This window comes from Drosophila grimshawi, unplaced genomic scaffold (genome assembly GCF_018153295.1).
Source record: "Drosophila grimshawi isolate 15287-2541.00 unplaced genomic scaffold, ASM1815329v1 contig_44, whole genome shotgun sequence".
In the NCBI taxonomy this organism is placed as follows: domain Eukaryota; kingdom Metazoa; phylum Arthropoda; class Insecta; order Diptera; family Drosophilidae; genus Drosophila; species Drosophila grimshawi.
In genome coordinates, this window is record NW_025063240.1 from 21,244,024 (window position 1) to 21,271,254 (window position 27,231).

Sequence of the window (27,231 nt, forward strand, 5' to 3'; positions counted from 1 at the left end):
TATTCCGTCAGAGAGTCAACAACGCAGCTGAAAGCCAAAAAAAAAAAAAACATTCCATGCCGCCAGCAGCGGCGACAAAGTCAGCTAACGCATTTTGATTTTTACCCTGTAAACCTGTAAAGATTTTGAAGGTGTCTTCAAATTATGCTAATTGCATATTTGATTAAAAATTAAATTTATTACCTGCTAACAGCAATCTATGCAACCATAACATTCATTTATATGGTTCATTATGATTTAAGTATCTTGACAGTCAAGCTTTCTATCACTAATGGAGCTGTCTTTTCTTATCGAATTTATAAGACACAGATATTCTGATGAACTCAATCAGGTTATACTCACCACCAGGCACCCCTCGGATTTTCAGGTTTAGCGCTTAGCACAAAAGCTGAATCTTCTCAAGCAGGGTATGTGCTAGTCGAAACACACGAGATGTTTGACAGCAGCTCACACTGTTGAGGTTGGACTGGTCGACTCGTCTCGACTGTTTGATTGTTTGACTGGTCGAGAGCTGCTGCTCACCTGCACCTCTCTGCGACAGGGCAGAATTGAGCAGAAGCTCAGCTGTTGAGTTAGTATATCTGCCGTATAAAAAGCATCTTCAGCTGGCGCACAAATTTTAATCAGCTCGAAAAGCTGCGTCCGTCCACAACAGAGAGAAAACAATCGCGGAATCGAATCACGAACGAATCGTATACGAAACACTCGTGTTGAAAGTGCAAGTGAAGCCAACCAAAAGAATAAAAATGCATTCAAATGTGAGTGTAGCTCTCTCTCTCTCTCGCTCTCTCTTTTTCTGTGTTTGTGTTTGTTGAGTGGGCTCTAATGTCTAACGGTTTCTTTCAGAAATCTGTGGTTTATCTGCTGCTCATCGGACTGGCGCTGCAGCTAATGCTGACGCTGACTGTGGTGCTGGCGGACGTGTCGCATCTGGATTACTCAAACTCACCGAGCTCCCAGTTGGGCGCCTATCACTATCCAACACCACGTATCCAACTGCAAGAACAACAGCGGCCACGCTCGCATCAGCAGATTGCACGACAATTTGTGGATCCGTCGCTGGAGCATGTGGCCTTTACCCAGGTGCTGACCCGTAGTGGTTATGTCTTTGGCAATGGTATCAATGGTAATGGCAACAAGGCAGCTGGCTCCGCACCACTACAAGCAACAGTTTCAGCGAAGGGCCGTTCGATAGGTTCGACATCGACTTTATCGGATAGCAACTCACTGAATCTGAAGCTGCCGGTGCCCTTCGGAGCGATGCCCCTGAATGTGGCACATCTGCCGTTGCAGGCAGGTGCCTCATACGCCACACTGCCGCACACTACCGGACTTACCTCCTATGGAACGGCGCAAATTCAGCGGCGCTAGTGACACCACATACACTCATGTATTTGTTAAGCTTCAATCTTAGTTTATATTTAAATATTTAGTTAAAACCACAGAGCCAACTGACTGTTTAAATATCACTCTGTGAATCATTGATAGTGAATACCTCGAAATATGCTCAAAAAAAAAATAAAGTAAAAGCTACTTGCCATTCAAGCGAACCTCTCGTGAATTTCTGTAGCTACAAAAAGATACATTTTAAATTGGATTTATGTGGCGGCCTATTACCAATCATATATCCCAATCATGTTTTATCCATTGCCACTACAAATCTCTTGTATATGTTGCATTTGCATATAAGTCGATTAGAAGGTCACCAACCGACAAAAGACGTCTTCATACATCGATCGCACCTTTCACTCCCCAGCTGCTGTTGATGTTGCTGTTGCTGCTGCTGCTGCTACTTATCAAAGATCAATGTTTTTTATACTCAGGGAGAGAGGTAGTTGGGAGTGCGGAGGGTTCGGCAAATCTTCAATAATACAACAAAAAAACAATTAGCGTCTTCTCATTTGCATATAAGCAAGATTCAAGAGTTATTTTAAAGCTCGAGGAGTTGATCGTAAGGCCTTAAACTTGGCATTGATTTACTAGACGTATATCTACCACTATTTGATACACCTCCCACCCCGTGGAGCTGCCCCATCGCTCAACCGGACACTAAGCTATTTCAACGGATGTGAGATTAATCAGCGAACGGCACTCTAATTTCTATTCATCTTAGAGCAAACTGCTTTTTAATATAACTGGAATAACAGCTGCTAAATCTGATAAACAAACAAATAGATTCCAAGTTAATAAGTATTTAAAATTGGCGCTTACGTAGGGGTATGTTTGTATTGAGTAACGGTTTCTCTTTTTTCAAGCAGGCGTCGAGGAAGTGAGCGGCATATCTCAAGAATTCCGCATAACCATTAATGGCTTAAACCAAAACTGGTAGAAGAACTCCAAATCGGTTGCACTCAGGAATTGATTACAAATCTAAGAAGCGCGAGGTTGCTGCATTAATCCAATCTCTGAGTAGGGTTTGGATATCGAAATTATAATACCCTTGTCAAAGTGCGACCTTATAGAGTGATTAGTAGGTCTTTTATCGTTTGAAATAAAGTGTGCTTAAAGCAAAATTATGAAATTCAGCTTATGCACAATAATCATATCTCTGTTTATATACATATTTATATAAAAATCCAATAAAGCTGTTGTATTTATTTTCTAAAGTAAAGAAACTGACTCTAAACAAATTTACATCAGAAAAGCTATGAGGAGAGCCGAAGACATGGAAAGATCAACTTCTATCACAAATATTTGAGTTGAAAATAAACATTTTCATACCCGATGCTTGAGTATTCTGTGTGTACAGGGTATAAAAATGCGGATACAGTTACATGCGTGGGGAGCAGGTAGTTAGCACCGAGCACAGATCACTTGAGCGGATCATCTGGCGAGGCCTTGAATTCATCATCCACTCAAAATGAAAAAGGAAAAAAAGAAGACTGCAAAAAGCAGAGGGGACAACGTCGGCGAAATAAGAAGTTGCTGATGCTAATGATGATGATGATAATGATACTGTGATGCTAATGATGACGAAGTAGTATTCGTCGGCAGCACGTGACCCACCGAATGCCGGCGATGGACGACCAGCGAGAACCACAATCATAAGCAGAAATCGTAAGCAAAAATTGCTCATTAAACCCGATAGCCGGTTTAAGCTGTTCGCTGGCTGTTGAGTTCAGGCCAATTAGAGGCGCTGAATGATGACTTAAACAGATGCGCCGAACTCAGGCACAGAAACCACAGGCACATCCTGTTGGCTCGACGAAGTTGCCTCAAGGTCGTTGCAGGGATGCGAGTGCTAATTTATGATGCGGTGCGCTCCAATTGAAATATTTAATGGCTGGCCATTAAAAGCACTAATGCGACATTTGCGAAACAACACGCATTTTATAGCCCACCTTTGGATTGAAATGGGGCTAAAAGCACCGCCAATTGGCAACCGCTTTAAATTGTGGCCAAACGCTTGTGACCCACTCGAAGCTAGTGTCTGCATACAAATTGTAGCATTTTGCGAAATTGCACGAAGCGATTGAGTCTGATTTGGACTTCCTACTACTGCAGGTGGTGGTGGCATTAATTTGGGCCACTACCAAAGGCTAAACACGTAATGCTTTAGTAAAGAAGAAGCGACCAAAAATATATGCATAAGGAAAACTCGAGCAGAATAGGTGGCTCAGCGGTGCATTGAGTGGCTATATAAGGCGCAGTAATGGCCTATAACAGACATTAACAGTTCACACTTGTCAACCACAACAGCAAACATGTTCAAATTCGTAAGTTGGTTAAGAAATTCCTGGCAAACTTCCATTCCTTGACTTCCTGCATTTACTTTTAGCTCATCATTGCCGCTCTCGTTGCTTGCGCCTTGGCTAAGCCTGGCGTCGTTGCACCACTTGCCGCACCACTCGCTGCACCACTGGCCTATGCGAATGCACCACTGTATGCAGCTGGCGGCAGCAGCCAGGTGGATGTGCGCAACAACTATGATGGCACTCAGTCCTCCTACACCACTGCACCCTTCGAGCTGACTCCACCCTACTCCAGCCGCTATGTTTCCGGCATTCCGGCTGCCTACGCTGCCGCTCCCTACGCTGCTGCACCACTGGCTGCCCCACTGGGCGCTCCTCTGGCTGCCCCACTGAACGCTCCTCTGGCTGCCCCACTGGGTGCTCATCTCGCTTCACCTTACGCTGCTGCTCTGGCTTCGCCCTATGCTGCACCCTACACTTTCGGCGCTCCTCTTGCTGCACCCTATGCCGCTGCACCCTTTGCTGCCCCTTATGCCGCTGCACCCTTTGCTGCCCCCTTTGCTGCCCCCTTTGCTGCACCCTACAGCTTTGCCGCCCCAGCTCCAGTTGTGGCCTAGACACATGTCTTTAAAGATCTGAATTGTTTTTCTTAGCGAATTTTATATAAATAAAATCATGATTACAAACTAATAACCATTGAGATGTGTTTATGTCTTCTTAAAAATGGAAAAGTATGGAAATATCTACGAAAGACTTCTTATTAATTACTAGTTGGTTTTAATATTTTAAGCAAATTTTGAATAGGAGATTTGTAAATTTCAGCATTAAATATTGTGGAAGTTGAGACAACCTCTTGGTGTCTTACAGACGAGAAGGGAAATTAAAACTGAAACCTTAACTAAAGCAACTTAACGTTGCGAACTTTGAAGTATATTTTTATTCTTGCTCTTAAATAGACTGATCTTACCTCTACCTGAACTCTACTCTAACCTTACCTACCTCATCCTTGAATACCCACTTTTTGTTTGGCCTATATGCGAAGACTTAAAATGTGCATTCCTTAAATTTGATCGTCTATCATGCCAGGCAATATTTTATTGATCGCCCATATTTTATTATGGATGTCATAAGCGATTTCTATTTTGGGACCGCAGACACAACAGTCCAGTATTTATTATATAATATCGAGCGGTGCAAGAAGTAATTGGTCCCCCATTCAAGCCAGCACCAAAACAAGCGACTTGTAAACAAATGTAAGTTTGTGACGACGGCAACAAAGTCACGATTTAAGGCAGTTACTACATCGGCTAACCAAAAACGAGACGCCGACGGGGTGTGGTGCATTTGCGGAGTGTGGTTCACTTGCTGCACAACAAACGAAAGTGAAGAGGTGCACGTTTAAATTGGCCAGTGGCCAAATATGATTGAGGCTATAGGGCTAGACAATTGACACTATAAATTAATGGCCCAGACCCATGGTCAATCATTGTTAGCCATCTCTTCGACTTGAGCGGTCGTTGGCAACTGAGCGCAAGGACAGCACACCCCACATTATCTACCACAAGACTCCTAACAAGATGTGGCAGCTGAAATTGGTAAGCTACTGTGTAGCAAAGTCTGTAAGATCCTCTAACTCAATTCCTTTCTTTTCTTCCCAGACTTTCGTTTTGGCTTTGGCTTTGGTTTGCATTGAGGCTAAGCCTTCGCACCATTTTGATCATTTCGACCATCATTTCAATCACTTAGAGCCACTGCATCACCCACTGCCGGATCATGTGGATTATGCAGCTCCGCTGCAGTTACACGAATCCTATCTGCCTCCTCCAGCATCAGCACCACTTTGGCCAGCACCTGCTCCTTTACCTCCGGCAGCTGCTTGGCCTGCACCAGCACCACTCGCTCCAGCAACAACATGGCCTGCACCCGCTCCACTCGCTCCAGCACCTCTGTGGCCTGCACCCGCTCCTCTAGCGCCTGCACCTATTTGGGCAGAGCCTGCACCACTCGCTCCTGCACCGCTGCTGCCACCGGCGGTTCACACTCATCTGCTGCCAACAGCTGAGCTTCAGGTGACACAGGTAACACATGTGCTGCCGCCACCGACAGTGACACAAGTGCTGCCGCCACCCACTGTGACACATGTGCTGCCGCCACCCACTGTGACACATGTGCTGCCGCCGCCCACGGTGACACAGGTGCTGCCGCCAGTGATCGAAGCTGTGCCATTTGCGCCCAGATATCGCGTAATACCCGGCCCAAAGAGAACCACCCATCACGTCTCCATTGGCTACGCTTTCCCCAAGCTTTTGTCTGCACCACACGCTCATCTGCGCGCTCTGCCTCTGAAGCTGGCACATCATCATCATCATCACAAACTTTTTTAAGCAACTGAAAAGAATTGGAGGAGTCTATTTGAATATCATCATAATCAAACCAAAGAAGTTTTGAGTCGTGTAGAAAATTATACAATATCGTTAAATTATGCAATTAAATATAAAATACGAAAACCAAAAACGAGATCAAAATTTTCTTAATGCAATAAGTAATGGCTGGAAGCACTGAGTTCAGAGAAGAACCATGTTTAAATATCAAGGAGTTTTCGTAAAGAAAGGAGCTCCCCATAATAGGCAACATTCTATCTAGATGAATGTGCATTTGAATCTATATATTATTGTTAATTCTGTCGCTATTGGTATTGAGTATATTGGCATATTAAGATTTACATGTTGGATTGTGTTGAATGCAAGCTGATAAATCAGGAATTCCGAACACGGAAAGTGGCAGTGAACTAAGGGAAATAAAGTGAGAGGGAGAAAGAGAGGGAGAAGAAGTGAAGACTGTTGAACACGCGACAATTGCAATGAAGAAATTGAATAACAATTAAAAGCAAGAGGGAAAGAGAAAAGAGATCGAGAGAGAGAGAGAGAGAGAGAGAGAAAGAGACAGAGAAGAGTAACCACTTGGATGGTCACGTCGGTTAAATGCGACTCATTAGTAGGTGAATATCGATGCCACCAAATAAAAACATACATACATAAAACGAAAACGAAAACTTGCCCAACCGCCCAACGGGAAATATCGGCCAGTGGGGCTAAGCGGTAGGGTCTAGTGGTGCGGACAGAGGGCGGGTGGTCTTGGCTTGGCCTTTTGGCGTGCAATTATGAAAGTGGGTGTCGATTATACGGTAATACGTAACAAGCGGCCAATTGATTATTAAGTACAGTGAACGCCCTTCGCACGGCACAGCCCCATATGTAGAAAGTCTTGCAAGAGTGGTGTTTATTTCGGCACTTTGGTATGCCCCACCACAACCACCCAATACAGTCTGCGAGAATTATAAAAACGGCGAGCATTTGACAATTTGACATCAAAGCATTGTTAGCACTCAAACAAACCACCAAACACCAAAAACTAAAATCCAAGCAAAATGTTCGCCAAAATTATGGTAAGTTGTGTTTTTATCCGTGGCCAAAAGGATGTGGTTTCAATGCGTTCCTTTGATTGCAGCTCGTTGCTCTGTGCGTGGCTGGCGCCCAGGCTGGTTTGCTGCCCTTCGCTGCTGCACCTGTGCCACTGGCCACCGCTGGAGTTGTGGCACCCTATGCCTCCAGCTTTAATGCCCATCGGATTAACCATGCTGTGGCCTTCCCGGTAGCTCCACCAGTCGCACCAGTTGCTCTGGCAGCTCCAGTACCTGCTCCGGTTGCCCTCGCTGCACCACCAAGGGTTGCATTTGCTGCTCCTGCTTGGGCTCCAGCTCCAGCCTTTGCTGCACCTGCCCCAGTTGCCCTTGCTGCGCCACCAAAGGTAGCCTTTGCTGCTCCAGCTTGGGCCGGAGCCCATGCTCACGCTTTTGCTGCTCCTGCTCTGGCACCTGCGCCTCTGGCTGCTGCTCCTGCCTTGGCTCCTGCTCCTCTCGCTGCACCCTTGGGCTTTGCTGCCCCCGCTCCTCTAGGCTTTGCTGCACCAGCTAGATTTGGTCTGCCAGCTGCTGCGCCTTTTGCTGCTCCAGTGCCTGCTCCCTTGGCTGTGGGACCTAAGTTCGCGCCTTCGCCTTACTTCTTCTAGAGACATGGAATCCTTAGACTTAAACAAAACAAAAAAACCGACTTAGCCCAATCCAAATCACACTAGCAAAGCAAAAATGCCTGGCGAATAAATTGTACAAATATTCACTTTATTTCGATGGCTAAACTTAATTCGGATTCAAGTTCATCTCACTCATTTAGAGTCGCACACTCTTCACATGTCCGATCCGCTGGAAGAGGGGCACATGCTCGAAGGGTGTGTGGGAGATAGGCACCGAATCGTAGGTAACATGTGCGATCTTTGTCAGTGGCGCCACAATGGTGTAGCCAGGATGTTGCTGCTCTGCCTCGCCACGATGATGGATGACTGATGGCTGATGATAGACAACTGCAGTGGGCTGATGATACACCAGAGTGGCAGCCTCTGTCTGCTGCAGCACTATGAGCACAAGACACACTACATGAAATATGTGGTCACGCATTCTGGGAGTTTTCTGCTGATGTGTCTCAGTTTCTGACCGCACCTCGACTAAGCAGAGGCATAAGCGACAACTTCTTGGGGCCTGCTCATGTACAGTTAGAAGCTGGGTGGCATCTTGAACCGGTTTATGAACAGGCTGCATTTTTTCCCAGACCGGGAACCAGTTGCAACACACAGTTCACACTCAGACTGCACAGTTACACACACACACACACACACACACACTACACACTACAGTAAACAATCTCCACCACTCTACTCCACTCACACGAATTCCCAAAAACTCGTTTTCAAGTTCAAGTTTAAACACGTCGCTATCTCACTGCTGTTGTTGCTGCTATAGTCTGCTCTGCTGTGGTTTATCAAAGTGTCAGTGACTCTTTTGAAGATCTTATGAATGTAATTTCAGATTTTTATGATACCCTCTACACATTAAAAATTGACTTTAAAGTGTCCAATATGTCGCGTTAAATTGTTGAGAGTAAATATGAATATCCCATCATATATGTAGTTTTGGATTGGGATCAACGATCGCAAAGTGCGATGAAAGCTATTGAAAAGAGTTTCTTCTTTTTCAAAGTCATTTGTAGATCAAAAGTTTATAAAGTGCACGATTTTTCATAAACTATTTAGTGACAGATAGAACAACGATTTGCGATTTAAACTGAACAGCAGTTTAATTTTTGATGAGACTTTTTAAATCGATCGAATCTGATGAACAAATTTGCAAATATGAAATATAATACCTGAACAAAGTATTTATTTACAGTTAAAAGGGTATCACGATGTCGCATATGATTGTCATCTGATTTATATTTAACGTTGATCATTAGCTAGTCGTTTGGATTTTTTTCTGGGTTTTTGGTAGGTTTTGTTATTTGCTTTGGTTTATTATCTCAAAACGTCGATGGATTGGCCAATCTCTTAACGAACAGCACTTCAGGCATCGAGGATTGATTCTTTGGCTGGCCTAACTTAATCTGCTTAATCTGCTCTTTATACATAAATTATTGCGTCACGAGAGTCTCTGTGGCAGCTCATTGACCTTATTCAAATGTATGTAATTTTCGTGTTTTGTTGTTGTTGTTGCGGTCAATCGATTCTGGCAAAGGCCATCAGCTGCTGCTGCGCACAAGAGCGGCAACATTTGGCGGCGCCACAGCCAAACGACACGCAACAGTGTTGTTAACTTAGCCAACATATAAAATAGCCACGCCCAAAACTGGACTCACTTGCAGCAGCAGCAACAGCCGCAGCCCCAGACTGTGGCGTGTGATTTTGCTGCATGCTTTAGTTCAACACCTTAGCCAATTTACGAAAATATGCGAGTGAGTGCCAAAAAAAAAAAGAAATAGAGTTGCGTATTGCATTCAGTCAGAACTGGGTGAAATGTCTTTGACCAAATAATACACGTAATGTGGATCAAACCGAGACAGCCAAGTATTGTCCAAATGAAGTTACCCATTAGATCATCGATATCCAATTTAGGAGTCAACAGACATTTAGCCGCAACTGCCACCGCACTCGCTTTTATATAAAAGACGCAAGCTTGTGGCAAATGTAGCGGCACAAACGCACTAGCCACACTGCTGTGGAAGACTGACGTGGACACCAATCGACAAGGGGACAAGTCAAAATGTATAAAGCAGTAAGTAACTCACAAACTTGCAACTACACATTACTCAGCTTATGCACAACTCTGATCTTGCAGATTTTCTTGATCGCGACACTCTGCTTGGCTGGCTGCCTGGCAGCCCCAGCGCCTGAACCTGTTCCCGCTCCTGAACCAGCTCCTGAACCAGCTCCTGCTCCAGCGCCTTCGCCTAGTATTGGTCTGGGACATGATTATCTGGGCTATGGTGGATACTATGGCGGCTATCATGGTGGCTATCACGGACTTGGATTAGGATTGGGCATTGGCTACCATGCGCCCATCATCAAGACGATTGCAGCGCCCATCATTACCAAGACCATCATTGGCAAAAGCTATCTGGGCGGCTATGGTTTAGGTCTGGGACATGGTTATCTGGGCGGCTATGGTCACGGTCTCTATGGGCATGGTCTAGGCCTGGGACTGGGTCTGGGCTATGGCTATGGACATGGCTGGTAAGCAAATCCGTAGCGCTTAAAAGCATGAGAGAAAGAGAGTTGTAATCGAGTCAGTTTCTAAAACTTAGCATTAATCAATCGAATCAATCCATCAATAAATTCGTAACTCACTTGAGATCTAATACATTTTTGAAACATTTAAATTGAAGCAACGAATCTGAAAAGGTCTTTTCAACTTTAAATTCGAAATGTCAATTTATCAATACATTTTTAATTCGTTCAGGTATTAAAAAGATGTTGGCAATTGCGCAGTATTTGCTTCCAGCAATAACAAATATATATTTTATACTTTTGAAATTTGAATTTGAAATTCACATTTACTCAGTTGTCGACAAAGTGATTATGAAAAAGTTCACACCCCAACTCAATTAAATTGAAATTATCAATAAATAAATAATGCAAATGCACACACTGTTTGCTTCGATCAATAAGAAATATAATTTTAAAATTCGAATTCACTTTCTCGCAGAACTGGACAAATTGGATGAGAAAGTTCTTAACAGACAAAAAGAAATACAGTTTAAGCAAATACAAATATACTGATCCTTACCAGCCATGGCCGAGGCTCAAGGCAGGAGCAGCATAGGATTTGTAGCCGAGACCCAGTGGGGCACCATGAGACAGACCAAGTGGTGCGTGCGACAAGGCGAGTGGTCCGTGCGACAAGGCGAGTGGTGCGTGCGACAAAGCTGGAGCCGAATAGCTAATCCTGGGCCCGAGTCCATAGTGAGAGAGAGCAGGCGCAGCATAGCTGTGACCCAAGCCATACGAGGCATACGAAGGTGCGGCAATAGAGTGGCCATAAGAGATGGCCGGAGCAGCAGCCAGACCCAGAGCCGGAGCTCCATGCAAGCCACCCAAGTAGCCCGGAGCAGCTGCAGCACTGGCCAAGCAGATGACGGCGAAAACGAACTAAGAAGTTGGGAGTTGGCAGCGTTATTCATCATATTTCGTGCAACATCCGAGAGGCAACTTACATATTTGAACATGTTGCAAGGAGTTATGGAGTTTTTGCTGATTTACTCGAGGCGAGAACACAACGTTTAATAATGCCAACTAACTGGGTTCAAATGCTTTTATAGCCAAATCAAGTCAGGCCCAAAAAACCAAATCGCAGCCGGCACGAGAACGGGCCCAAGTTGCACTTTTACTTTTGTTGCGAGGCTGCGAAACTTCGTGTGCATGCAAAGTGCACTTGGGCACAGATGGTGGCATGGGGCAGGGGGCAGTCAGCCAGTGGTGTGCTGCAGACCCGCCCAAAAACTTCAACACGGCCAATGCGGATGCTTTGGGCTGCCCGGTGCAATGAATATAATATATATATATATGTGACTGTTTATATTATTTTGTATATAGACTAAGTCATATCATGGAATCTGTGAGAAAAAAAAGACGGAATTGCAGTTGAACGAGTTTTCCCAAAAACATTTAAGAACTGGTCGACGGTGGTGCATGCGGCATAGTGCATGCTGCGTGGTGCACGGTGCGTAGTGCGTTTTTTATAGCTTACTAAGCGAATGGTAAGCGCAATGAGTAAATTGGCCATTTAGCATGATTTCCAAAGATAAAGTCTTAATTACACCGTTCGGCTAAATGCTTTGTTTCAGCACTTATACGTAGAGAAACTGCATTCAAGAAAAGAATTTTAAATTCAAGAGAATAATGAATCAATTCAACTTTCATAGGAGTTTTGAATTACCTTTAAAATACGAATAGTTCGACTCCAAACCCAAAAATTCTTTCACTAAAGTACTTTCGCTCAAGCTGCAGCGAATCCTTCAATCCTTTCATTGTCTACTCAAAATTCTCGTCTAGTTCGAAGCTTTTCGCTCAGTGTAATTGTCATAAATCGCTGTTGTTAAGCTGATTGCTTGAGCCGGACTTCTATTAACTTATCTAGGGCAGTCAGTTGTCGATAACTGATCGTTGTCTCGGGCCTAGCGGCTGCAACTGCTACTCAGTCAGCGGTGTGGCAAGGTCAACGCCTAAGAGGGGCACAGTCGAGTCACCCCCTTTGGCTACGCCACTGTATTAAACTTTAAATGCAATCATAAATTCATAGCTATCAAAGCTAGGCGAGCACAATGCACAATGTTGTTTGTAATAATTCTAATACATGAAGCTGACAGTTAATTGGTGGGCAGCCCCCTTCCTCTCTAACCCCCTCTGCCACCTCCTCTCCGCACGCATAACTCAGACGTTACACTTTACGTAAGCTTTTAAAGTGGCTGCCTGCCTGCTGGCTAGCTGTTCACCCTCAACCCGCCACTAGGCCACTTGGAACGCCCTGCGGAGCAACTCGAAAATGGCTGCGTAAATCTTAGTTACCCCCTCATCCCCTTCGTCCCCCTGCCTGTCCACACCCTCGAGCAAATGGAAAGGCATTCAGGTGACAATGGAGAGGCTGAGACTCGAAACTTGGTACTGTGATTATGCGTAACTTACGCCCATGCGAAACAAAATTGCACACAGCAAGTGGGCGATTTGTTTTGGCTACCTTAATAGACCAAGTTCTCTATTTTTTATTTATTTTTTGCTTTTAGCCGGTTTCCTAACATACAGTGTGCGAACAAAATTAGAGTCAATTAAATATTTGTCACTTATGCAACGCGACGAATTAATATTCAAGTGTGCTTGAATTTGGTTGTTCGGCAGTTGCTCAATAGTTGGCCATTAACTGACCAACGGCACTGTAGTCATTTACGAAAAAAAAGTGAGCCAGCCCAAAAGCTGATTAAAACGTGCGATCGCACATTAAACTAGCTGTCTGGGAAATATTGTTAACAACCTTAAGCATTGTGGCAATTACAAAGGCGTTCCACTGGGCGTGGTCGGTTCGCCCTGTGTTTAATTTAGTTGAGCAGGCATTTTAATTCCAATTTGTAGGCGTTAAGAATCATGCAAAACATCGACATTTGATTTAATTTGCAGGCAAAGTCGACATTAACATTTAATGCAATGCATTTTGTTCAGCAAAATTGGCTGTACCACGCGGCGTATGATTAATGCGCACTTGCTGCAAACAAGGAGTGGCAACGCCCGCAAAAATATGTAGATTGCTGAGATAAGAAAAAAAAACTCTGTTTTCAAGTGGCGCCTTTTAATTAAATGCACCAAGCTAGAAGCTGGAAGAGGCACGAACTAAGAAGCACACAGAGAGCTCAGCAAATTGTAGCAGGCAAGCTGTTGCTGCCACACGCAACAACTGCGCCACATTTCAATTAAAAACCAGCTAGCAACGATATCGCTGGAGTGCCGCAGCTTGAATATCCTATTTAAATAATTCAAATTTCAAAAATAATGTTGATAAACATAAAATATTATTACTTAACTAGCAACAGCATAAAATTAACGAGTTTCGAGTTTTGAGAGTTTTGAATGTCAAAGGTAGATTAAGAAATCCCGAAACTGCAAATTATTTATAGTTCCAATTCCAATTTGGAATTCTCCCATTTGAATTTTACCTTGACTGGAATCATGCATCTATAATTCCCACAGATTCTTTCATACCTTCTAATATTTCTTCATTTTATATGTCAACTATTATTTTTATACACATTCTTAGATGTATTTTGCTGCTTCATATCCTTGTGTAGGGTATATTTATTATTATGCCTGAAGCGAACAAATAGAAATCAGTGTAAAAGGGACAGCAGTGAAGCAAAAGGATTATGCACCGCTTCAATGTCATCCTCGAATGCCAATGAACTGTGCTGCTTCCAGGGTCCAATGTAGGATGTTGTTTGTTCGCCTTTGTGGCACGTGTTGAATGCAATGCCCGATTGTTTTATTGAGACTTGATTATGATTGAAAATAGCTGCATGACTCGATTATAAACACGACTAATAGCAACGGCCTACGACAAACTAAACTGTTTACCCGCAATGAATAATTGAAATATTGGCAATGCTCACGCACAAAAACCAGGGACAGGTATTTTCGTTGGTTTACTACCACACTCAAAAAACGATGTGAAACAAGGCAAGACCATCAAATCCTAACCAAAACCATAAATTATTTGATATACTTTACGATTATGCAAAAAGCTTAGTCACTTCCTGGAACTTAAAACAGTAGCTGCCTTCTGTGTTTTATATTATCATAATTGAATGATTCACAAAACTCAGAGCAGTCACAAACTTGGCCACTTGGCTTACGTGCCCGCCATTCAAACTCTTTAGTTGCAAGTACGTTTATAAAATATATATATATATATATATATATATATATCTTTTTATATACATACATTTGCGGCTGCTAACTGCGCATTTTAATTGTGTTGCAAATAAAAATAGAAATCGTGTATAGGCTACGGGAGGTGCGCAGCTAACTGACCCGCTGTGCCCTTAAGTCAAAGGTTAAAATGCAATAGCAGCTGGAAAAAACATGTTGACCCGTTTCCTTTCTCAGTTAGTTTCCTTATTTACTGCAAAAATAGAAAAGATGTCAATTTCCGACTGATCCAGGCTCTGGTGGCTCAAATAATAATAAGAAAATAATAGTAATACGTTTTACGCAAAATGCATTTATTTATATAACAATAATATTCCTTCAGCGTTGCTCTTCAAACCTCACATAATACTAGAAAATCAAAATAAAAATCAAAATGGGTGAAACAAAAACCAAGACAGGAGCAAGTTAGGCATGAATTGCGTGAAGTTAATCAAGAGCAGGATTAGAACACATATAGGTATTGTGGGGTTGTCGTTGTTGTGGTGCCAGCGGTCACTCAGTGGTTTGTTCAACGGTAGTAGGCGGCATAGGGGTATGCAGAGTAGGCAGCAGCATAGGGATAAGCCGAGTAGGGATAGGCAGCAGCAGTGTAAGCAGCGGTGTAGGGAGACGAGTAGGCAGCCAGTGGTGCAGCGGTGTAAGCGCTGTAGGCCAGTGGTGCAGCAACAACAGCAGGCTTGGCGGCCACACAGGCGACAATGGCGAACAGGCACAGAGCGAACTAAGGGATGAATAATATAGTTATCCATATAGCAATATACAAACTATAATCAAAAATTTTCAACTTACGAATTTGAACATTTTGAAGTGTTTTTTGTTTTGGTTGTTGTTTGCTTGAGCTGCTTATCGGTTTGTTCTGAAGAACTTGACTGATGCCAGCAGTTAAAAATGCACGAACTTATATACGAAAACTCAATGAAACCCTAAAACTCAAGCAAAGAAATATAATAATAATTATTATGCACCACCAGACCCCGCTGTCCAGATGGATGCTCTTGCCTGCCAATCAATTGACGCCAAGGAGAATCTCGGCGACAAAATTTGCACTTTACTTTTAGTTTCATTACACGGCTGAAGGGAGGACGGAGAGCAGCGAGGGCAGGCCTACTAGGCAATGAGTATTTTTAAACGCGTGACGACAACAGAAAAACAAACAAAAAATAAAGCAGTGATCAACAAATCGAGCCGTGGTTCGATGGCTGCACGTGCTCCGCATACCACATACGTCAATATGAGACATACTTACTATATGTATAGATTACTTTGGTTTGTGACCCACTCCCACACATCACTGCCGGACACTAAAGCGAATTTATAAAGCTAAGCGACTGCCTCACATGCTGTTTCATTCGATCAGTGGAAAGCACCTAGAACACAATCAATACAAAAATGTACAAAAAATTGCTGAGTTTCAAGCGCAGATCAACGGATAAGACGCAAATGATCAATGTGGCGGATGCGACAACCTGTCAGATCATTACGAAAGATGACCATAAAGCAGTCGTTCAAAGTGATCCAAACTGCTCTCCTAGTTGCTGTTGTCACTGTTGCTGTTGTCAATCCTGTCCGGAAGATCGCTTAACCAGTTGCCCACTCTGCACTGCCTGCCTCATCCTGCCCAGCTGTGTAGGCGCCATTTGCGCCTTGCACTGCAGCTTCTCACAGCAAGCAGCTGCTGGACAACCTGCAAGCAATTACAACTGCTGCCAGGCAGGCAGCAAGTGGATGGCACAATCAGAATCTCTAGCAATACAAAAATTGCAAATCGTTGCGAAAACGCGTTGTTGTCGTTGTTAAGTTTAATATTGTTACTTTATTGCAATGTGACCAAATATAACTGCTAATTACTTTGGATTATAATCAGCGATCTCCATATTATTATTCAAAATATTGGGCTTGATAGCACAATAAATGGACAGTGTGGTAATTTAATTATGTAGACGTTTGTACACCAAGTTTATAGCTATAAATTATACGATCAGTAAAGAGATATTTAAACTCGGAATATTCGCCGGTTTAGTGTCAAATCTCGTTGAATAAATTACCTGTCGCTTATGTTAGTTGTCTATCATAGAATTGGTTATTTTTCTTATACTTCTAAAGACTCAGCCAATATTCAGATAATTTAATTACAAGGCAGCAACTGAAATATTTCATTTAATTAGAACGAAAACGAAAGAGGAGACTAGATAAATAATAGATCCGCTTTCCACAAGCACCAGTAGTCTTTTTGATACATTTAGACAAATAACGATAGATAAGTCAAGCAATAAATATAGGAAATAAATGGATCAGATCCAATTGAATAAGATCCAATCTTCTTCACACTTTAAGCAAATATGTATACCGCTATTCGTCCTAAGCCTTTAAGCAATGAAATCTTAAATCTTGCTTCTGAAAATTCCTACTTTAAGCAATGATATATTTCCTTAAAAGCCAAAATCAAGTTATTTCCTTTGAGCAATTTTTTTATTTAAAAAAAACGAGTCCAGCCGTGTGAATGAGATGAGTCATTTAAACGTATGTGGCGTAGGCAGCGGTATAGGGATAGGCAACGTTCGCTGTGTAAGCAGCAGCAACGGGGGAGGCGTAGGCGGCAGCCACTGGAGCAGTGTATGCGGCAGCAACGGGTGCAGTATATGCGGCAGCAACGGGTGCAGTGTATGCGGCAGCAACGGGTGCAGTGTATGCGGCAGTTGCAACTGGAGCAGTGTAGGCGGCAGCAACAATTGGAGCGGCAGCGATGCCATTGAAGTTGCGTGCCACATACTGGGAGCTGGTTGCAGTCACCACACCCGCTGGAGCAGCATTGACCAGGACAGCAGGCTTCGCCTCAACGAGGCTGCAGGCGAGCACAAAGCAAATGGCAGCAGACTACAATAAAAGAAGCAATAAGTTAACCATCCCACCAAAAATCCATTCGATTTGTTGAACGCACCAGTTTGAACATGTTGAAATGATTCCGTAGAGCTATCAAAGTAGACTATGCCTTCAAGTTGGGCGCCTGCATTTTTATAGTTCGCGAAAACAAAGCGACACTTTAGATATTTTGATTTGAGTGATTCTATAGACGCCAAAAAAATGAAAATTAGAAGCGCAGAGGAATGCAAAAATCAAAAATAAAAAAAGACGAAAATTCAAATTAGCTACGTGCCCAGATGAAGCGGCTGGAACTGGAGCTGAGGTCTTTGCTTGGTCATGTTGAGCACGTAGCCCAAATGTGAGCCTATAAAAATTGTCGCGGTGCGTTTTGAAGGCAGCCCACCAAAAACAAAAAACAGAAGAAGCTATATACAATATATACAAAATACAATATACAACAAACAGTAGCTGTTCCGATTAAATTTATGCGTTCAGTTAACTGACCTGCCCTTGTGAACGGAGTGACCAGCAACCCAAGTCGTTGGCATTTAAATGAAATGATTTATCACACAATTGCATGCGCAGGATGCACTTTGCACTTCAACTTGAGGATGGGGTTGTGGGCGAGTGGGCGGTGTGGCAAGAGACTGGAGGCACGTTGGCGCATTTAATCGGATTTGATTTCAAGGTCGTCCCATGACTGTGCAATTAACTTATGCAATGCTGATTTTTTAGGCCAGCCGACAAACAATTGCAATCGGAGAATGTGTCGCGACTTTTGTTATGGTTATGGCATGTGGCATGTGTGGCAACAGCATGGACCTATAATCTATGTTACATGACATCGATTGCATCGTCATGTTGCACGCCTAAGCGGCTCAATGGATCAAATGTTGTCAGCATCTCATACAACAGCTCCAGCCCGTGCCAGCTATCATCTCTGTTCTCTAACTCACGCCGCAAAGAAGAAACATCTTTGCCTGTTATCGGAGAAAAGGGGAGCAGACATGGAGAAGAGCGGAGGAGCAGTGAAACATAAACGGAACAGAGAACAGAGCGCAGACCGACATTTCTTATCGGCAGCCAATGTAACTGAAATAAGTCGGAATGCGCTAAGCGATAGTGTTACAACTGGAAGGTGCCCTGTAGCCAGGCCTGCAGAATCAAAACACACATTCGTAATAAGTCCCATTTGTTATACTTTTTTATTTCGATGAGACAATTCAACTTACTTAAGTTTATTATGCGATAAGATATATGTAACCACATATATATCCTACTTGAGAATAAACAGTTCTTGATTGCTGCTGAATATACTGCAGACCCTCTCTCGATTTATCATGCCGCATTCAAGCAATTTAAAAAGGGTGTCGAATATAAAAAGAAGAAAGCAATCATTAAATATATATACATATTTATATATAATATAACCCTTTACATGATTATTAAGTGCGAAATATTGCTTACAGTCTGCAAAAAGTCTTCGTTTCGGTCGGTTCACAATGCATATGCGTCATGTTTGGTTGCCGTTCGTCCTGTTCGTCCTGGCGCACAGCCGTCGTGTGCTGGCGGGAGACGTCTATTTAAGCTGCGATGAATTCGAGCAGCACATATACATGGATGCCAGTGAAGCATTCTGCACCGTCACCGGATTCATAGTCACGCACAGTCAGAATGTTGTTGTGAAGAACTTTCTGCCCGGGAATATGGTCAAGTTCATGAAATTCTACGATTCGACATTGCTCTATGTGCCCTTCCATCTATTCGAGACGTTCACGCATCTAAAGACCCTCGATGTATCGTATTCGAGCATATTGGAACTGACAAGGAATACCTTTAGTGCTGCGAGCAACTTGACCTATCTGAATCTGAGCTATAACAATCTGACCTCGGTGCAGACCTCGGTCTTCAATGGAGCCAATGCTCTGATGCGTTTGGATCTGTCATACAATAGGATATCGCAATTGAGTGAGAATGCCTTTTGTGGCCTACACATTCTCAATAAACTGCAGCTGACCGGCAATAGATTAAGTGAGCTGCACAAGGACATCTTCAAGGATAACGAGTATCTAGAATCGGTCACGCTGGAGAGCAATTTACTGACTTATGTCCAGCCGGAAGTCTTCAACCGAATGCGTCGCATCAAGGAGGTGAATCTGTCAAACAATAAACTGATACGCATACATCCGGATACATTTACGGAGGCAGCCAGTTTGGAGAGCCTGCTGCTGGCATTCAATTCTCTGGATGTCTTCCAGCTGACCAACAAGAATATTGTCCATCAACTCCACTTGGACCACAATCATCTGACCAATCTGACAATCAATGCGACACGTTTTGTGCGGGCCAATTACAACAATATCAGCGAGATTTACATGCACCAGGCCCTGCAGCTGGAAACACTGGAGCTGAGGGGCAATCGCTTGACGAGCATAGCGAATATTACCAATTTGACATCGCTGCTTCATCTGGATATCTCCTACAACCCAATTAAGCCCCTGAGTGTGAGCACCTTCGATCAGCTGAAACGACTGCGTAATCTTTACATACGTTCGAACGGTATTCGAGCGCTGCAGTTTGGCATGTTCTCCAAGCAGAAGTATTTGGAGATACTGGATTTGTCCTTCAACAACCTGACCAGCCTTAATCTTGATTTATTTGTGCCCTACTTGACCAGTCTAAAGCAGTTCTTTGTGGATGGCAATGCACTCAGCGAGCTGCAAGGCAATCGCAGTTTCTCTCAAGCATTTCCTTTGCTCCAGAAACTGGGCATCTCACTGAATCGCTTCAACTGCTCGTATTTGCATCATTTGCTTATTCCACCCTATCTGACGGAGACAGTCGCCCTAAACATCGAGCCTGACAACAGCACTGAGGAGGCACCGCACATACGTGATGTTTCCTGCATCAGTCAACATTTCATAACCGAGTCAGGAGCAATGGTTCCAGCAGCAGCAGCTGCTCTCGATGGGCCAATGCTGGCGCTGCACAAGCAACTGGATTTGCTGCGCACTCATTCAGAGAATCTAGAGCTGCATTTGCAGTTCATGAAGTTCTTCTCCTATTGCGTAGGGTGTTTATTTCTCATATCAGCTGTTGCCTTGCTAATTTTGCGTTTTCGCAAGGTGCGTCGATCTGGCCACTACAATCGCAGCAGCATCGTCTTTCAATCGACTGCTACAATGGATAGAAATCTCAATTTGTGAGTTAGCCTAAGTCTAAGCCTAATATATATATGTATATATATGTATGTAGCATAAATCGAAAACTCAAAATAAAGGAAGTCTGCAACCAGGAAATCTTTCGATTTATGTACGCCTGCCGTCGACTGTGTCCAAACTGATAAAAAAAAAACATAAACTTCCTGTTGCCCACTTGTATGATAAGCAGCAGGCAAATATATAAGAAGATAAAATGCAACAATTCGATTCCGAGTTTCAGTTTTATTTATATTTGTTTTGCTTTCCAATCAGAGCCTTATATTTTCCGTGTGGGTTTTATTTTTGTTTATCTACTTCCTGAGCAGCAGAGGAGCAGCGGCTGCAGTGTAGGCGGCAGCATAGGGTGAAGCCACATACGGGGAAGCCACATAGGGTGATGCCACATAAGGAGATGCCACATATGGGGATGCCACGTAAGGGGATGCCACATACGGGGATGCCACATAGGGTGAAGAGTAGGCGAGAAGTCCTGGCTTGGCAGCAACGCAGGCCACCAAAGCGAGCACGACGAGAGCGATAAACTTGAACATCTTGGATTGGTTTTGGTTGTTTGTTAAGCTGTGAAACTGAACTGATGATTTCAGCTAGTCACCGTTGACATTTTATACCCACTGTCGAATAGCTGGAGCGAGCCTTGGGTTAGACTGCGTGCCAGGCGCAGCTAATGAGTTAAACTTTAAACACCTCGAAAGACACAAATTGGTAGCTCAACGCATTACCTACAAAAATATAACTGCTTCCAATTGGGCTGCGTACGTGTGCTGCCTACCAATTTGGCAACAGAATTCGGCTCACAACCTTGCAAGGTCTTAACCAAATTGGTAAGTCCAACTGGAGGGGGTTTAATAATAGTATAAAAGCAACGGTAAGTCGATGGCTTAAACATCAGTTACATTTGTTCCAGTGACAAGTAAACCACACAAAAAAAACAATTCAACATGTTCAAGTTCATTGCTGCTGTTGTGCTCGCTCTGGTTGCCTGCGTTGCAGCCAAGCCAGGAATAGTTGCACCACTCGCCTACTCTGCACCACTGGTGGCTGCTGCGCCCTCTGCTGCGGTCTACAGCACATCATATCATGGCAACTTTGCCGCACCCTATGTGGCATCCCCTTATGTGGCCTCCCCTTATGTGGCTTCACCCTATGTGGCCTCTCCCTATGCAGCTGCCTACACCGCACCACTGCTGCTGAGGAAGTAGGAAACTGCACAGAAAACCACCGAAACTACATCAAGAATTATGAAAAAAAAAATATAATAAAATAGAAGAGAAAACAGTTCGAAGCTCAAAAAAAAAATGTTGCATTTAATTTAGATTTGCATTTTACAAAAATGATCTAGATTCAGATATGGCCTCATATATAAATAAATAGGAGTTCAAAATATAAACAAGAAAAAATGTTCGATATCAAATAAGATTTACTTGCGGCCTAAGAGTCTGCTACACTTTTCAGCTCGTTAACCCTTAGGTTTTCAGACTTTTTGTTTGAAAATGCCTACTATTCAGGCCAATACCCAGATTAAAGTTAAAGCCCAGATTGAAGGAAAAATTGCCAAAGCCGAGACTGTGAACAATCGGAAATTTAGGCTTCTTTTTCTTGAAAATGTTGTACGTCGTTGAGTGTGGACGAGGAGTGGGACGAGGAGTCGGACGAGGAGTCGGACGAGGAGTAGGACGAGGAGTAGAACGAGGAGTTGATTTGCGATATGAATTGGAATTGGAATAGGAATGAGGATGATGATATGAATTGGAATGGTCTGGCTGCAAATAGTAGAGCAGACCAATTACATTACTAAAGACCTCCATACGGGCACACGCCTTGCCCCACTGATCGTTTAACGGTAGTTCATTTGGCCCCTCAGGAGGTGGTCGAAACTCCAATTGATAGCTCGTTACAGGAATGCGCAGCGTGGGTATGAATGTGTAAGTAACCACCATCTGAGGGAATCTCAGTGACAGCAGCGCCACACAGATCCACACCTGGTTAGGAAAGAGATGAAGCTATAGTATTGTGCACAACTCGAACACCACTCGAACACCTACTTACTGGCCACATTTTAAGTGGAGAGCTTTGAGACAACTGCAGCTTGAAAGAGCTAATGCTGGCACTTTTATACCGTCCGCAACTAATACCAATATTACAACTAAATAGAATCTTCAAATGGAGAGTGCTCGACTTGGAGATACTCCATAAAGCGAACCAGCATAAAGAATACATATATTTACACATTGACGATACCGATAATTATCAATTTTATATTATAGAAAACAGAAACAAAAAACTAAACTTGTTCATGCTAATCAAGAATACAATATACCTTATGGAGTTGAAACAAACCGACAAAACCGAAGAACAGTCAAACAAAATGAAATGACAGAATTCTTGCATTCCAATCAAGCTAAGATTTTATTTAAGGCATTTGATTAAGTGGCCAGTTTAGAGCCACAACTGGCCGTGACCATGACCATAGCCATGACCATAGCCATGACCATAACCATGACCATAATGACCATGGCTGCTTATGATTGGTCGGACGACGCTGTGAGATGTCAAAACGGGACGCACCACATGCACCGCCGGCTGCAAGTTATGGTGGAATAGATGGTTGTTGTGATAGGAGCCGCTGCTCAGGATGGGCGATGAATGCAATAGTCCAGGGGCCGCATAAGCGAAGGCGACGCCAATTGACAGGAGAATAAACTGGAATTATTAATTGCAATGCGAAATGATAAGCAAAACAACCAAAGAATGGCGGCTCCTTTTTACAATCATTCATTCACTTACCAGTTTGAACATGTTGAGGGCGTTGAAAGCGTTGAGGGCTATAAACTCGATCTGTAGAGCAAAGCTGTCAGAAGACGACTAGTTGATTGGCTACGCAGCTTGTGGCATTTATATAACGTGGCAAGTTGCAAGCAAGCGAACGCGCGACCTTCGTGCCAAGAGGGCTTTGATATCTTAGCGGCTTTGTTTGGCTTTTGGCCAGCTCGTATTTCGCAAGTGAATGACTGCAACTAAGTTCTCGTCTTGAATTACACTCAATGAGCCACTGAACAACCGCCAGCCAAACTTGCCACTGGGTCGTTTCGCTGCTTGCCACTTTAAAATGAGAACACTTAAGTATCTTGAAAATTGAAGAAGTATGGCGGACAATCAGCAGTCAGAATGAATACGATGCAATATAATATATTTAAAGGTATCTCTTTGTTGAGCCATAATCAAATTAGTTGTATGTATGCTCATAAATCCGTTGAAATTTTTGAGTTTTTCCGCTTAACCGATTTTGAGGAACAAATCGAGGTCAAATGCGCAGTTTAAGCCAAGGAGCTGCGCAAATGTCCAGCAACAAGCGAAGCAACAACAACTGACCAGCAGTGACCAAAATAGGAAAATACAACGCAGATATAGTGAATAATAAGTTTATATTCAATAGGCCTGCTCGACATTAATTGCTGTTTGCGTAGGAGTTTGTTTTCGGGCACGGGCCAAAAGCAAAGCAAAGGACCACAAATGCAAAACAAAGCATTGCGCACTTGGCAAACTTCGCAATTCACGCCCAAATAAATTCAAGGGCAGTTGTGTAAACACGCCCAACACAGGGTCTTAGATGCTGACCTTGAAACGCATCGATGCGAAATACCGGAAGTGCTATTCCGGCAAAGCCTCCCATAACTGCTCACACTTAATTGTTTATTTTTCGGCCCAAAGAAGTAAACAGCAAATGGCTATAGCAAAATATTTACCATTTGGCATGTAAAGAGCTGGAGAAGCTGGGGCTGAAGATGGAGCATCGCATCGCTTGAGTGTCCATTGATAGAGGGGCAGAGTGAGGTAGGAATCGAAGGAGGTCTTTAAGCGCCTCAACTAGTTGCATGTGTATGTTGTATTTATGTGGCAGGCAGGCACAATGCTTGAGCTTATCTTGTCAGATGCGCACGACGATCAGAGAGTCCAGTCTAGGCAACTCCTTATACTCTATGCCACGAGAGTGCAGCTCTAGGGTATACCCAGCTGAAGGCAATACAACAAAGCTATGATTTAATGACAAAAAGCCTTAAAGTGCTCTTCTAACAAAATAATAAGTATAAATTCAAAGACAAAATTGCCTCTAATATTTATACCACACAACAAAAACAGTTATTAGCTGAAAACAGGGTATCTTACAATCTGTGGCCAGAGTGTAATAGGTTGTTAGTTTCTAGATTCTTTGGATCGAACGTTGAAGTGGAATTGCAATTGCAGCTGCATTCAAAGTGAGTTAAGGGTTTCTTTCAAATTGCCGCTGCTAATGCCTTTGACCTTGGCTAGCATCATGTGGACAATGGAAATGGAAGTGGAGCTGAGATGAAACTGAGATGGAGCTGAGATAGAAATGGAGCCTATAAAAGGCAGCTCCAGCCAAGAAATCGCATTTAGTTTGTTCTTTGCGACAAGACCATGAAGCTGGTAAGTGTAGCTGTGACAAATACTCGGATCTCTATCCACTCTGTAATATTCTAAACTCCTTCTTTTGCGCAGCTCATCTTTGCCTGTTTGCTGAGCTTGGCTCTTGGCCATGATATAGTGTACACGCCGGGGTTTAGTTACTATCCGGCTCCAAGACTGGCCTATGCACGCAGTGGGGCCGTGTTGCCTTTGGCCTATTCCCGGTTGATCACACCGGCCAGCCAGTCGCATGTGTACCACAGCGTGGCGACTCCGAACTCCTTCCAGCAGCAATATCGCACCGACTACCAGCCCCTGACCTACGAGTATCTCTACTAAGGTGGAAATAATTAAACATGAAATTTGAATAAAGTTTATCGGCCACACTGCAGCTTTTCTGAATGAAAGTGTTAAACACCTGAACATTGTCTCTGGTCTAGGGTCTGTACCCAGCCGTGTATTGAACCCTACAATTTCCAGTTATTGGCCTTCTCGACACAAGCGTAAACAATCCAAGCCGAAATTATCGACAATAGCCCTTTCGTTTTGCGACCACATATCGAATGTCCTGGCACCTTGAACTCGCACGTTAACGTTTTCGAAAATACAAGAACTCTTTACCTTTAAGGGGGAAACTGAAAATTAAATTGGGAGTGGCGCACGTCACAGCACTGCATCAATTGTGGCATGTAGAAACCCTAGCAATTGCTGCAAGCGTCGAATAGAATTCAGCGGAAAACTTAGCAGCGAGTTCAACTTTTATTATTTTATTACTCATTTTGCTGCTGTTGCTTTTGCTGCTGCTGCGGCTGCTGCATTGGAAACTTTTCCGTTGTACGTTCGAGCACGTCGGAAAACGTGACACGGCGCTAGTCACATGGATTCGTGGGTGTTTTGAGAACAGAACCGGAAGGAGTAGGAGTTTACAAGTAGCAGACTTCCATGGAATCAAATGCGTATGGAAAAACCAGTGCAGCAGAATAATCGCAAATATTAATTAATATTTAATTGGATTTTCATACACTGCCAATTAAGTTGGACAAATAAGTCCAACGATTTTGCACGTCATTTTGAGGATGATTGAGGGAAAACAGGTTTATTGGGAAATATATACTAAGAATATCTAGTAAGCTACAAAACATATCTCATGCTTATGTAACTTAAAAAATCTCTTTAATTGTTGTCTCTTTGGAATACCAAGCTAAAAATAACAAACTCAGTAAGCAACCCAAATAAATCGACTGGGACTGTTTGCCAATATTGTGGACTTCAAGAAGAGTCAACTGGAAGGCAGAGTATTTGCCAGACGCATCTGGTGTCTGTGAGATATTTGATTTACAACATCACACAAACTGTGTCCAGACACAAATTATGCAGAGCATAGCAAATCGAATTTGTTAGTATAAGTTATAATTAGCTGATTCAATCAAATTAAGATATCAGTTTCATCAATATTAACTGCTCTGAATTAAGTTCATTTGAATGCAGACTCCCAATCGGGAGCAGAAGATAACGAAATTACCATATAACTAGTCGCGATGGGCAACAATTTACGCAGAAAAGAACATTCGCTAAAAAAAACGTGGCACAATTATTGCCACATCATCAGCCGACAACAACAAGTTTTAATTCTTGGTAAAAAACCGGCCCACAGATCAGGCAAACGTGCCACAGCTAAACAGGCAACAGTCAGAGGTATAAAAGAGCTACAGGAATTCAGCAATCAGCTCAAAGCTAGATGGTCGCGAGCAGCGTTTGGATGACTGTTGAAGTGGATTACTCAAAACTCTAAAGATGAAATGCGCAATTATATCGGGGTAAGCAAATCTCAAGTTAAATATGTACATTTGAAATATAATTTTATTATTGCAGTTGTTGGTTTTAATTCTCATCTCCTGCTGCTGCTGCTGGACGAGCATCAAGGCCACATCCCATTTCACACATCCCATTTTCGTTTCCAACTAGGAAGTCCTACTTCAACAACAGAGACAATTACTATGTCAATGACGGCGTCTACTATGTCTTCTATACAGATTCCCCTCAGCCTATACAGATGCACATCCCTACCCCTACACCCTCAACTATGGAGCAGCACTCGACAGTGGCATAGAGCATTATCGCTAACCCCATTTTTGCTTTGATGAGAAAGCAGTTCTCACAGCGGGTGACAAATCCATCAT

The 27,231-nt window shown here is 43.2% G+C and overlaps 13 protein-coding genes across 13 annotated transcripts; 7 read left to right on the top strand and 6 right to left on the bottom strand.

Annotated features, from left to right (window-relative positions):
* Nucleotides 1–516: 516 nt before the first annotated feature.
* Nucleotides 517–1,533, top strand: LOC6558622. The gene is made up of 2 exons (XM_001983351.2): nt 517–758; nt 847–1,533. Exons 1-2 carry the CDS (start codon nt 747–749, stop codon nt 1,369–1,371), a joined length of 537 nt encoding a protein of 178 aa, XP_001983387.1. The 5' UTR covers nt 517–746; the 3' UTR covers nt 1,372–1,533.
* A 2,171-nt stretch (nt 1,534–3,704) lies between these two features.
* On the top strand, nt 3,705–4,309 carry LOC6558717 (cyclin-dependent kinase inhibitor 1C). Its single transcript, XM_001983350.1, has 2 exons — nt 3,705–3,716; nt 3,779–4,309. Exons 1-2 carry the CDS (start codon nt 3,705–3,707, stop codon nt 4,307–4,309), a joined length of 543 nt encoding a protein of 180 aa, XP_001983386.1.
* A 2,810-nt stretch (nt 4,310–7,119) lies between these two features.
* Nucleotides 7,120–7,760, top strand: LOC122322619 (cyclin-dependent kinase inhibitor 1C). Its single transcript, XM_043215560.1, has 3 exons — nt 7,120–7,137; nt 7,200–7,510; nt 7,595–7,760. The coding sequence occupies exons 1-3, from the start codon at nt 7,120–7,122 to the stop codon at nt 7,758–7,760; spliced, it is 495 nt and encodes a 164-aa protein (XP_043071495.1).
* Nucleotides 7,761–7,863: 103 nt separating this feature from the next.
* LOC6558769 lies at nt 7,864–8,202 on the bottom strand. The gene has a single exon (XM_001983347.2). It carries the CDS (start codon nt 8,200–8,202, stop codon nt 7,918–7,920), a length of 285 nt encoding a protein of 94 aa, XP_001983383.1. The 3' UTR covers nt 7,864–7,917.
* Nucleotides 8,203–9,837: 1,635 nt separating this feature from the next.
* Nucleotides 9,838–10,311, top strand: LOC6558228 (keratin-associated protein 6-2). The gene is made up of 2 exons (XM_001983346.1): nt 9,838–9,849; nt 9,913–10,311. Exons 1-2 carry the CDS (start codon nt 9,838–9,840, stop codon nt 10,309–10,311), a joined length of 411 nt encoding a protein of 136 aa, XP_001983382.1.
* Nucleotides 10,312–10,856: 545 nt separating this feature from the next.
* Nucleotides 10,857–11,310, bottom strand: LOC6557594 (cuticle protein 16.5). Its single transcript, XM_001983345.2, has 2 exons — nt 11,288–11,310; nt 10,857–11,222 (listed from the first exon to the last, which is right to left on the bottom strand). The coding sequence occupies exons 1-2, from the start codon at nt 11,297–11,299 to the stop codon at nt 10,857–10,859; spliced, it is 378 nt and encodes a 125-aa protein (XP_001983381.1). The 5' UTR covers nt 11,300–11,310.
* Nucleotides 11,311–14,815: 3,505 nt separating this feature from the next.
* LOC6558120 lies at nt 14,816–15,373 on the bottom strand. Its single transcript, XM_001983344.2, has 2 exons — nt 15,333–15,373; nt 14,816–15,264 (listed from the first exon to the last, which is right to left on the bottom strand). The coding sequence occupies exons 1-2, from the start codon at nt 15,342–15,344 to the stop codon at nt 15,052–15,054; spliced, it is 225 nt and encodes a 74-aa protein (XP_001983380.1). The 5' UTR covers nt 15,345–15,373; the 3' UTR covers nt 14,816–15,051.
* A 1,617-nt stretch (nt 15,374–16,990) lies between these two features.
* Nucleotides 16,991–17,502, bottom strand: LOC6557682 (pupal cuticle protein C1B). The gene is made up of 2 exons (XM_001983343.2): nt 17,482–17,502; nt 16,991–17,417 (listed from the first exon to the last, which is right to left on the bottom strand). The coding sequence occupies exons 1-2, from the start codon at nt 17,491–17,493 to the stop codon at nt 17,058–17,060; spliced, it is 372 nt and encodes a 123-aa protein (XP_001983379.1). The 5' UTR covers nt 17,494–17,502; the 3' UTR covers nt 16,991–17,057.
* Nucleotides 17,503–18,876: 1,374 nt separating this feature from the next.
* LOC6557950 (leucine-rich repeat-containing protein 15) lies at nt 18,877–20,704 on the top strand. Its single transcript, XM_001983342.2, has one exon. It carries the CDS (start codon nt 18,908–18,910, stop codon nt 20,609–20,611), a length of 1,704 nt encoding a protein of 567 aa, XP_001983378.1. The 5' UTR covers nt 18,877–18,907; the 3' UTR covers nt 20,612–20,704.
* A 135-nt stretch (nt 20,705–20,839) lies between these two features.
* Nucleotides 20,840–21,156, bottom strand: LOC6557792. The gene has a single exon (XM_001983341.2). The coding sequence runs from the start codon at nt 21,154–21,156 to the stop codon at nt 20,917–20,919; it is 240 nt and encodes a 79-aa protein (XP_001983377.1). The 3' UTR covers nt 20,840–20,916.
* A 385-nt stretch (nt 21,157–21,541) lies between these two features.
* On the top strand, nt 21,542–21,851 carry LOC6557683. Its single transcript, XM_001983340.2, has one exon. The coding sequence runs from the start codon at nt 21,565–21,567 to the stop codon at nt 21,823–21,825; it is 261 nt and encodes an 86-aa protein (XP_001983376.1). The 5' UTR covers nt 21,542–21,564; the 3' UTR covers nt 21,826–21,851.
* A 1,211-nt stretch (nt 21,852–23,062) lies between these two features.
* On the bottom strand, nt 23,063–23,422 carry LOC6558816 (protein kreg-1). Its single transcript, XM_001983338.1, has 2 exons — nt 23,411–23,422; nt 23,063–23,326 (listed from the first exon to the last, which is right to left on the bottom strand). The coding sequence occupies exons 1-2, from the start codon at nt 23,420–23,422 to the stop codon at nt 23,063–23,065; spliced, it is 276 nt and encodes a 91-aa protein (XP_001983374.1).
* A 1,641-nt stretch (nt 23,423–25,063) lies between these two features.
* On the top strand, nt 25,064–25,390 carry LOC6558516. The gene is made up of 2 exons (XM_001983337.1): nt 25,064–25,072; nt 25,145–25,390. Exons 1-2 carry the CDS (start codon nt 25,064–25,066, stop codon nt 25,388–25,390), a joined length of 255 nt encoding a protein of 84 aa, XP_001983373.1.
* Nucleotides 25,391–27,231: the final 1,841 nt, after the last annotated feature.